Genomic DNA, 11,038 nt, shown 5'->3' with positions numbered 1-11,038 from the left:
AATAGCGTCAATAGCTTTCATTCCTAATTGTTTTGCATTTGGAGGTATTCTCTTAAATAAACCTTGAACAACATCACCAAGTCCATCTCCGTAAATCGCTTTGTGTGCTGGTAATCGCGAATTTACTACTCTAACTATTACAGGCGCGCATTAAGCATAATCTATAATCATTTTCAAAATTACATTTTGATTAATAAATTGTTTTCAGTCGCTGTAATAATCACCAACAATTTCATTAATGAGAGAATGATAAACATTACGATCCATAACACCGCCTGTAAATAATCTTCGACAAATATAAGATATTTCATTAATAATGTCTTGAGAATTATTTCCTGCGTGTTTTCCTCTAATTGGAAATTATAATCGTTCAACATCGGCAAGAAAACATCTAGGACAAAATCCTTATCTGCTTCCTGTTTTCGGTTCATAGCTTTGCTTCTCTTTAAGTAATTCAGCAAGTATATCTTCTTCTTGTAATTATTGTTATTTTTTTTTTCTTCATATATTTTACTTACATATGCTTGGATAAAATCATTATCATCTAAAAGTTCATAATCAAATCTGACGAAAACTACATCTCTAATCCAATTATTTTCTGACCAAGAGCCAACATATTCTGGTTTTTAATATTTATCTCTTTCATCACATTTTGCAGCAATATCTATTGTCCCAGGAAAATCTGAGTCCCTGATAGTTTTTAAAGCCTTAGGTGTACATTTACTGATAGCTTAATTCACAACTTCTTATACAGGTTCAGGTTGTTTTGGTTGAGGAATTTGAGGAAGATGTCGACGAGGAGATCGTGGTTGATCTTCAGTTACAATTTGTGGTTGTTGAGGTTGTTCTCTTTTTCTTGCTTCGTCTTGTTATTTTTTAACTAGGAATCATCGGCTTTGAGAGAACCTTCTTTAGTAGAATTGAGATATAAATCTTTAACCAAACCATCTTTTGTCCAAGATCCAGCATATTTGATTCTTACATATTTACCTATATTTTTATATTTTGCAGCAATATCATAAACTTCTGCGTTTGCATTTGCGATAGCATTAAAACATTTCTTCGTGAATTTATCTTGAAGAGTAACTTCAGGTTTAAGTTTAGGGCGTCTTCTAAATTGTTGCCCTAGCGGTAAATATTTATTTATTTCAGTCATAAATGCAATATGATCAAAATCACTTAACCTCGCTTGATTCTTATCTTCTTTATTTATTCGAAATATCTATATATACAAAGTGTCTTTTGAAACCGGCTTATTACCATATTCAGGTTTTAAATATCTTTCTTATAACCATAAATCGCATCAGCAGGTGCAGCTAAATCTGATACCTTTTGCTTTTTTCTTATTTCTTTAATAGCTTCTTCAGTAAATTTATCAAGCATTTCAACTCTTTCTATTTTGCATCCTGGTTCTCCTCCAACAGCAGCTACTTCACCCGGAAGATCTCTTAAAATTATTTCCATACGTTTGGTTCTTCTTGCTTTCTTTCTAGTTTGCTCAGCAGTTTCTCTTCCTGCCGGAAGAAGACCTTCAGTAGCTTCTGCAACTCTCTCAGTAACCTTTGTAACAGGTTTTTAAAAAAAAACTCCGTACCTTCTGCATAATCAATTTGCGCATCTTGGCGTTCTTGAAGTTTTCGTTTAAGAGCATCACAAACAGGTCAACATTTTCTTATTGAAAACTTTAAAAAAACACGAACGACAAAGATAGAGTAACTCAGTTAAAGAACCTCTCAGTAAGTTAGAGGTTTAGGTTTGACGTTATTGACTTTACGTTTGTTCGTTTTAGTAGGAAGCTTTATTTTTCAAAGATGGGCCTTCCAGCAAGTTGTCTGTGCACCCTCTCTGCTGCTGCTGAGCTTGAATTGTCATCATTGTAAGACCTCCGTTATAAGGAGGAGAGTATTGTCAGGATGTTGTGGATCGCGTGCACTTGAGTAAGAAAGAGGCCTAGTGATTTCAGGTTCAAAAGTTCGAAGATGAAAATTGATTTTGGCGTAATAACATCAGTTCTGCATTAAAAACATGAACACCTTGTGAATGACTTGCCCTTGTGACATGTTAGGAGGATAATGATTTGAGTTTTGAAAAACCAAAGATCACTATGACTAAAGAAGATAAATTAATTTTCGCACAAGAATAGTGGATGTACACCATGGGCCTGGAAAAAAGAAGAAGTCTTTTGATTTAGGAGTCTAAAGGTCGAAGTTCAAGATCACTGTGACTGAAGGTAGAAAAAAACAAAACATTCACCTCATAAAAGCATTAGTTCTACATTAAAATCCTGAACTAAGGTCCGTGGACAACTTCATGTAGGGAAGAAACCTGGTGATTAGGGAATAAAAGCGTCAAGTTTCGATGTCAGTGCAACTAACATAAAAGATCGTTTCTGCATGCAAATTTAACTTATCTATAACGTCCTTTCACCAATTTTTGTGGATGACTTACACGTCGGGTAAGAAAGGAATATACTTATTTCGAGGTCACGTGGTCGAAAACCAATCTGTTACTGAAAGAAGACAAATGCTTGGCAGAATAAATTTTTATTCTTTAATACATTCTTTGATCACACTTAATGTGTGTCTTGCATTTAGTGTAATAAAGAAACCTATAGTTTTCTAAGTTCTAAGATCAGAGGTCATGGTCACATTACGGTAATAAAAATGAATGATGCATGCACATTATATTTAGCTGAAAACTGCATTAGCTCCGGGTCATTGAGACCCGGTGGTCAATTATCTCCAGTGTCAACCATGCTCCTACTAGTGTCTAGACAGAACACTATTATACACAGCCTGGAGTATAATGTGCTATTCACCGTGCTCGTGTTCCTAACACATCAACCGCAGTACATCTCCAGTAGATAGGCAGCTTACCCTCAACAACGGAATTTTCGAAAAGAATTGATAATATAGAGACGAGTTCTACATTAAGATAGTTTAAAGACTATGGGCTTGATAGTCTCATAGCTTGCTACCTTACGAGTTAATGAGAAAGGTGACGTGGACATATACTTGTAGGAATTGTTGTTTTAGAATAATTGCCTTTACTTTGTCTATATTATAGACTATATGTTCTTTCTTAAGATGTACGTTATTATCACTATTCACTTATTTAGGTAACATTACGGCAGTACAGTGGAAGATACAACTTATATCTTATTTTCTGTAAAGGAATTAGTTTTATTATTATTAGGTTCGTGTGACCCGGTAATATTTTAATGTTGTTAGATATTTACAGGAAATCGTGCATAAATCTGTTCTAAATATTCGAGAGAGTTCTCGAATAAGAGTTACAATTTCTTTTCACACGACATAATTTTGAAGATTGAACGGACGAACAAAACCAATTATTACTGGTTCCTAGATGCAAATAAAAATCAACTTAAAGTATTAGTCAAGAAACTCAATTTCAAAAATTCCGTATCAGGAACGGATCTGATTATAATCCGTAACCTCCACATACGGGATCAAATCTCTGTTTCCGATCAGTCCTATTTATTCTGAACTTTATATAGTTACAGAGGTAACTTGTTTAAATTCAGTATTTCCCAATTATTTTGAAACTAAAACGGGAAAAATCGAAGGAAATCAAATTATAAGTTCTTTTGATGATACATATTTCCACTAAAAACCAAAAGTAACGTCATTTCAGGAGTGGACTTGTCAATGACGTTCAAGGATCTTCACGCTTTACTACGGAGTATACCACCATGTTTCGAATGAAGAAAAAAATGTCGATATCTTATTACTAATACAAAGGATGACGTCAATTTTGAAGGCATAGCTAGAATCGTTATTCTGGCACTTGTGATGTACACCTTAATCAGCTTTAAAACAAATGCAAACACGACTGGAACTATTTTCATGTTCACTTCCTTTTTTAAAAAAATAATACATGTAATTATTGTTATTTTGAACCATTACAGATTAAAAGCTACATTTCTTTATAAAATTTACCAATTTTTACCATGATAAACAGTTACAGTAATTTCAAAACGTTAAAGAGAACATTCGGTGCCATAAAAGCCAATTTATAATTCTAGCAATACAATCCAATTAAAAACGATTGTTGTAGTATAACATCTGTAACATCACGTTCGCTTGAACATTACATCCGTGATGGTTAGCCCACTTTCTTCTTATAGCTGAGGACACATTAACATTGACCTTGCGCATGTTTGATTCAAGCACTCCGCATTACCATGACCTGAGAAATATGCAAATCTATCGTTTAGAAATGAATCCATTAATGTTATTATGCAGGGTCACGTGTTATATTTGTATTAGAATAGAGCTAACAGTGGACTAAAACCTTCAGAACTGTGAACATGTATATTAGAATAAAGCAAAGACAGATTTGAGGATTTGCAATCTCCCATATATATATATATATATATATATATATATATATATATATATATATATATATATATATATATACGTGAACATGGATATTAAAATAAAGCAAAGACGTATTTAAGAACTTAAGAACAGTACACGCAGACGTGTTTTAAAGTAAAGCAAATACAGATTTGAGAACCGTCACAAATATAGAAAACAAACACGTAAACCTGTGATTTAGAATAAATCAAACAGATTTGAGGACTATACAACTGCCACAAATAGAGAAATCATACAGGTAAACATGTCTATTAGAAGAAAGCAAATACGTTTTGGGGAATTGAGAAGTGCCTCAGATACATAAATTACACATGGTTTGACAAGTCTTAAACTTTTCCCGGAACATTGAGGAAATGTCTAAACCCAAAATACAACTGTATATGATCGTTGTTTGCAAGTACAAAAATAAACGTATCTAATTAATAATCACAAATGTACTATTAAACCCGGTTCATATCGGATATGTGAAGATCTAGTGTTCGAGACTGTCGGGTGAAGTCACCAAGTTGTATTCCTGAAATCAGCTAAAACTTGTCACAATCGATTACAAAGTGAAACCTCGGAAATTATTAGTTAGACTATGTTGATCACTGGCGTCGGAATATCTTCATTTTAAAAATAATTGTCCCATTTTGAGAAGTGCATGAACAATTTGCAAAGATTGTACTGAGACGCCGTTTGTTTTAATTCCACGCCATCAGGAGCACACTGAAGAATCTTCGTTCTTGAATATGTTAACCAGGTCCGAAGCCACGAAACTATCTGAGCACAAAAATTCAATCTGTGATCATAGTTCATCAGTTTTGGATCGTCTATAACTTTGCTGCAAGTGGGCTGGAATTATTCAAATGATGGAAAGCATGTAAGTACGATTTAGTTTTGAATCCGAGTCCCAGTTTTGTGCTCAGACAATTTCCAGACTCTCGCGTGACTCTGGGAGTTCTATACGAGGCACTGAAGGAACGATAATCATATTTATAGCAATCGTGAAGCCGTGAGGCTTGAAAATAGATCGCACACTATGTGAACAGTCGTAGGATATTCACACAACGCGTGGAATCGATTTTCAAACGAAAGATTCTACCAAATGTGAAATTTAATTATGATAATTACAAAACAGTTCTTGAAATAAAAATGAATATACAGGAATAAATGATACAACTATATTTTAACCACTTGTTACAAATATTGTCAAAGCACACAAAAGGGTGTATGAATACACTTGAAGTTCCTTTCTGATGTTATTAACTAATAATGTATAGTATTATGCGTCACATGACGGTTTGAATTCATATAAACGCGTGTTGTAAAGACATGTCACAAATGTGTAGTTATATTGATTAGAGCCTTACTTCAATCTGGTTAAACGAGGCCATGTGTAAGTCTGGTTGAACTAGGTCTCATGTAAGTCTGGTTGAACTAGGCCTCGCGTAAGTCTGGTTGAAATAGGCCTCCCGCAAATCTGGTTCACTAGGCCACGCGTAAGTCTGGTTGAAATAGGCCTCCCGCAAATCTGGTTCACTAGGCCACGCGTAAGTCTGGTTGAACTAGGCCTCGTGTAAGTCCGGTTGAACTAGGCCACGCGCAATTCTGATTAACTAGGACAACGCTAAAACTGGTAGAACTAGGCTTCGCGTAAGTCTGGTTGAACGAGGCCTCGCGACAGTGTGGTTCAAATATGCCTCTCGTCAGTCTGGTTGAAAGAGGCGACTCCAAATTTATGCAGCGTTTAGTGAATGTTATCATCGCTAATCTTCATGTTCTATACAGACAGACAATTCATTTTTGTATGCTTAGAAAACCCATAAGAGTTTCTTTCGAAGAAATAAATAGGTTTATGTTGTGGACTTAATGCCATTGTTCAGCACAGGATAGGCTAAGAATGGCGACCAGTATATCTGGTGGAGAAAACTCTGGGAACAACCACCTACCCACAAGAAGCTACTGGCAAAACGTTCTCGCAACCCACGCTGGCTGAGCCAGAGACTCGAACCCACGCAGAAAAGGTAAGATGCCAGTGATTTGTAAAGGCGAGCGCCTTAGACCAGTTGGCCACCCATGGCACCTGAAAAAGGTACGTTTACTACTGCTCCCACTACTGCAAATTAATTAAATAATAATAATAATGTGCGTGTGATTTAGATTTTTAACGTAGCTTTAACAATTTTTCAGTCACATCGCTACGATGTCTGCAGTGTGACAGTTTATAGTGATGTCTAGCGCTGGTGCATCATGCCGCGGACATGTAGCATGATGTCCCACCGAGTCACATTATCCTGACACCAGGCCGACCAGTCCTAACACTAACCTCTTAATTCTGAGCGCCAAACGAGGCGGCTGTTAGTACCATTTTTGTAAGTCTTTGGTATGCCTCGGCCGGTGATCGAACCCACGACCTCCCGCATCCGAGGCGGACGATTTAACCACTACGCCACCGGAACAGTTATAATAATAATAATAATAATAATAATAATAATAATTATAGAATTACATCATAGACAATGAGTTTAAATACTTTGCTTCAGTTTTGTATGACAGAACAAATATCAGATAGAAGCACGCCATCCGATAACATAATAGGGAACATTAGTCATTGAAGACTGAGTTCCCTTTGTTTTGGAAGTCAGGGGTGGGAGGAGGGGGCAATTACCGTCTGTGTCCAATTCCATGGCTTTGTGATCGGAACTAAATTTACAAATATACGTCACAGTTAATACTAACAACACATTTCATTTTTAATGTTTATTGAACAATTAAAACAAAAATTGAACCAAATTTCATGATTCTCACGAATGTTGCCAGTGCGTATATAAACCCATGTCTGCGTCATTCAACCCATCCCTGAACAAGCTAAGAATATGCAAATAGCGTTACATCACATGTGTGATATTGCTTCTGAGACGTATCACTATCGCGTGAAACGTGTTCATGTGACTCCTATAGCCAAATGCTAAAACGCGAATTCCGCAACAAAGAGACTCTGTCTGTCACCCCTATACACGAGTACATAGCTTTTCGTCTTTGGTCTGGTGTTACAAATATATTGACAGAAAAAAAATGTGTTTGGGAGTGCAAAGCAAGCGAATATAATTGTATCAACAATATCACAAATTAACGTGTGAAGTACAATAAAATATAACACAATACATATGTTACATTCACAAGTGTACAAAAATTTCATTTGTTCCAGAGGCAGATGACAAATTCTGTTGATATAAATACAAAATATAACAAAATATATACAGCTAAATATAAGAAAATGGCGTACCCTAAAGCACACATTACATATCAACAGTATCGCTCCATCTTTTCTTAAGTACATGTTTGATTATCACCTATTTACCATTACCATTCTTTCTTTCAAATGTACAAGCGTTGAGTAAATAAATTCAAACAGCACATACTGTAATGCTTGGTCAAAGAACAATCTGATTAAAAATAAGATCTCCAGTCTCCTAGGTGAAGATCTGACAGCGACCGCCCAGGGGTCATGTTCTGGTGACCCTTGAATTAGCCAATGGAAATGAAGCTTTCAAAAATCTTAAAGTGAACCAAATCGTTCGGAACACATTGATGTGCTTAAGCCATACTGCTCAGTCTCTCAAACGCAAAGACATATGACTTCATCTGGTTGGCTAATAAAATTAGTGATTATGATAATAACATAGGTCACCAGAACATGACCCCTAAGCGGGTGCTGTCCGATCTACACTTAAGAAAGTGGAGATCTGATTTTAATCAGACTGGGTCAAAGAGTTTCAAAGAGTGATACATTAAAAGACGGATACGTCAGTACAGTGACGCGTATTTAATACATGTTACTTGAGTCTCTGCAATTAACAAATAGTACCGAGATGAAAAGAACTTGTTTACATTTGACTGAGTAGTTTTGCAGCATTACGATATATCAGTTGTTATTACAGATATAACAAATATAAATACGTAACCTTTTCTTTTGTTCTGTTTCTTGACAAAGATTATCAGTGCTTTTGGTTTCCATAGATGCGGTAATCAATGTCGATTATGAAGAATTTTAAGTCATCGGAATACGTTTTAAAAATGAGATGCTTACGGTTTTCCCCTGAAATGTACTATAACAAATCCTTACTTTCAAATATTTTTCAAAATATTCTTCAATCGTTGCCAGCATGCAATCGCCATAAGATCAATCATGTTTCGAGTTCATAACCCAAAGAAGTTAAAACAGCACACTGTTGTCAATATGCCTAAAATGTGTTGGGCACAACTCGTGAATTTATGTTACCTCCTACCCCATCCCACATAAGTGTGTCGAAAAAGTGGTGTGAGAACACCTATGTCAATAAAATTTACGTTGCAAGAAAAATACAAAGTAAAGTGAGTCCCTCAAGCTTTATAATTTTAGCTACTACCAATTCAGATTGCCCACCCAAAAAAATATCGAGCCACACTATATAAACGATGATCCAATCATTGTGAATACTTTGAGTTGCCTCCTATTACAGGTAGAAGCCATGAAGTGAAAGTTCTCACGATGTAACAGACTGTATTTTGTCAGGCTGAGCCGATTTATCATGAAGACAAACGTACATGCACGCTGAATATTCGGTTAGTACTAACACAGACTAGTTAGATTTTTATTATTAGTTAGAGGTGTCAATAATCCTACTTTCTTTGAAATGCGCTAGACATAGCATGGTCGCTCAGAGTTGTCGATTTCACATTTGACCACCAAAAAAAATTAACACCCCCGAAAGCTGTAGCTACGCTTAATCCGAATCCATAATAAACACCTGCGTAAAAATGCGTTAAACGTTGTGGGCTCTGAGCCTAAGTTCGAGTTTCTTCTTTACCAAATTTTTTTTAGTGTACAGGGCTCACTTACACCAGCTAATAAAATTAATCGTCACAATTAAAGTCTGCCGGGCCTAGGTGAAATGGTGTTTGATATACAATTTAAAATTTAACAGAAATACTTAATATAACAGAAAATAAAACGCAGTAAGTGCTTATTAAAAAAAAAGAAATTGAAGTAATAATTTTATAACTTTTTAGCGGTGGTTTTAATTTTTTTTTCTATATATAGTTACAATCGGTTATTCATCCGTGAAAAGAAAAAGAAAACCAAATATCCGTGACAATTTCATCCAGTATGAAATATACAATTACCCAAAGAAGAAACGTTGTACGAACAACAGCGCAAAATTAAAACATTGCAAATAAGTCGTAAAAACAGAAGTGTCAAATTTTGTCAGAATAAAAGACGCTCAAAACACTTTTTTTCTAAAACAGTTCCTCTGTTTTTAAAACATACATGTTGCTAGTCATAGAAAATGTGTACTTCGTTGAGAAAAGATGAAGTACATATATTATGTGAATAGGAGAGAGGCTGGATATAACTGATACACCATACAAAACTCAGCACTGACTTTACTTGTTGTTCCTTCATCTCCAAAGAATTTGATTCATTTCAAATGGTCCTCCACAGTGGGGAGTTTTAAGCATGATACAAAAAGCTAAAGATGATGCTAGACTAATGTGTCGCCTTTGATTTGTATAGAAAGAGGCGTACACAAAAATGCCTTACTACTGGGGATGACTCCATGATCATTTGGTTGCAGACGAAAATAGTTGTAAAGTACGTTCCTGGTGGTCATATACAGAAGACAGTGTCGGCTCGATGTTCCACGGTTCCTTTTCACCGAAATGCTGAGACAACTTAACGTGATGCATTCCAAACCTTTCTGACCACGTGGTGATGAAGCATCATGAATGTGAAAAATGATGTGTCGACGTCGTAAAATACGTATATTTAACGCCATTTTCAAGTAGGATCAAGTTCTTGAATCTGAGAACGTGAATTGCAACGAATACGATGTATACCACCAGGGTGTCTGTCTGGATCAAAGGAAGACAAATCCTCGTTTTCTTGGACATCACTGTCCGGCGATAGATCATATTTTGGTTGCAGGGCACTGTCTGAGGCAGATTCGTGATTTGAGTCTACAGTACTGTTTGTAGCAGAGTCATGATTTGGCGGTACAGACCTTTCAGAAGACCTTGTACCTGAATAATATACAATAATAGTCTTCTCAGCACCAGCACGTGTCAATCACGTGACATTAAGAATCACTTGTCACAGAACACAGTCTAAAGTCCTACAACCACTAGTCAAATAAATATACATTTTCATTAATATCATTAAAAACGACGTTGCCTCGACAAATACGCCCCCAGGCTCGCTTTTCATTTCTCTTTTTATTTTTCTTTTTATTTCTCTTTTTGTTTTTGTCCTGTCTCCCTCGATGTTTTCGGTTCTTTCTGCGTTTGTTGTCCTTTCTATGTTTTCGTTTCTTTATTCTGTGTCGTCTGCTTGACTGATTAACACGGGTTACTCTGTTCACGTCATTTAGATCAGAATTATTGTTTGCCACATCTGGAAAAGTAAACAGCAGAGGCTGTCGTCAAATGGCAACCACGGTGAACGAACAAATTCACACTTGATACACCGACAAAATGGTGGAATAAATTTCTCCAAATAAACAAAGAAATATCGGCAGGCCGGAATGCGCAATTGTCTTGCATCCGCCGTTGTTGAGAAAATATAGAAATATTTAAGAAAATATGAAATTTTTGGCGTGTAATTGAAACTTTAT

At 35.8% G+C, this 11,038-nt stretch overlaps 1 protein-coding gene across 2 annotated transcripts in view; it reads right to left on the bottom strand.

Annotated features, from left to right (window-relative positions):
* Positions 1-2,527: 2,527 nt before the first annotated feature.
* The window catches only part of LOC149807729 (R-spondin-2-like), a 104,928-nt gene continuing 96,417 nt past the window's right edge, over positions 2,528-11,038 (bottom strand). Inside the window, exon 5 of one of the 2 annotated variants that reach the window (XM_089969925.1) lies at positions 2,528-10,448. In XM_089969925.1, coding sequence (XP_089826051.1) covers positions 10,207-10,448 — 242 coding nt within the window. In that variant the 3' untranslated portion in view covers positions 2,528-10,206. Of the gene's footprint in view, positions 10,819-11,038 lie in introns of both variants that reach the window. The other variant, XM_089969916.1, reaches the window with a different exon arrangement.

The sequence above is a fragment of the Sinohyriopsis cumingii genome, chromosome 1 (assembly GCF_028554795.1).
Source record: "Sinohyriopsis cumingii isolate HCF-2022 chromosome 1, ASM2855479v2, whole genome shotgun sequence".
Lineage (NCBI taxonomy): Eukaryota > Metazoa > Mollusca > Bivalvia > Unionida > Unionidae > Sinohyriopsis > Sinohyriopsis cumingii.
The sequence above is the reverse complement of the archived record's forward strand: the minus strand, read 5'-3'. Positions and strand labels throughout refer to the sequence as shown.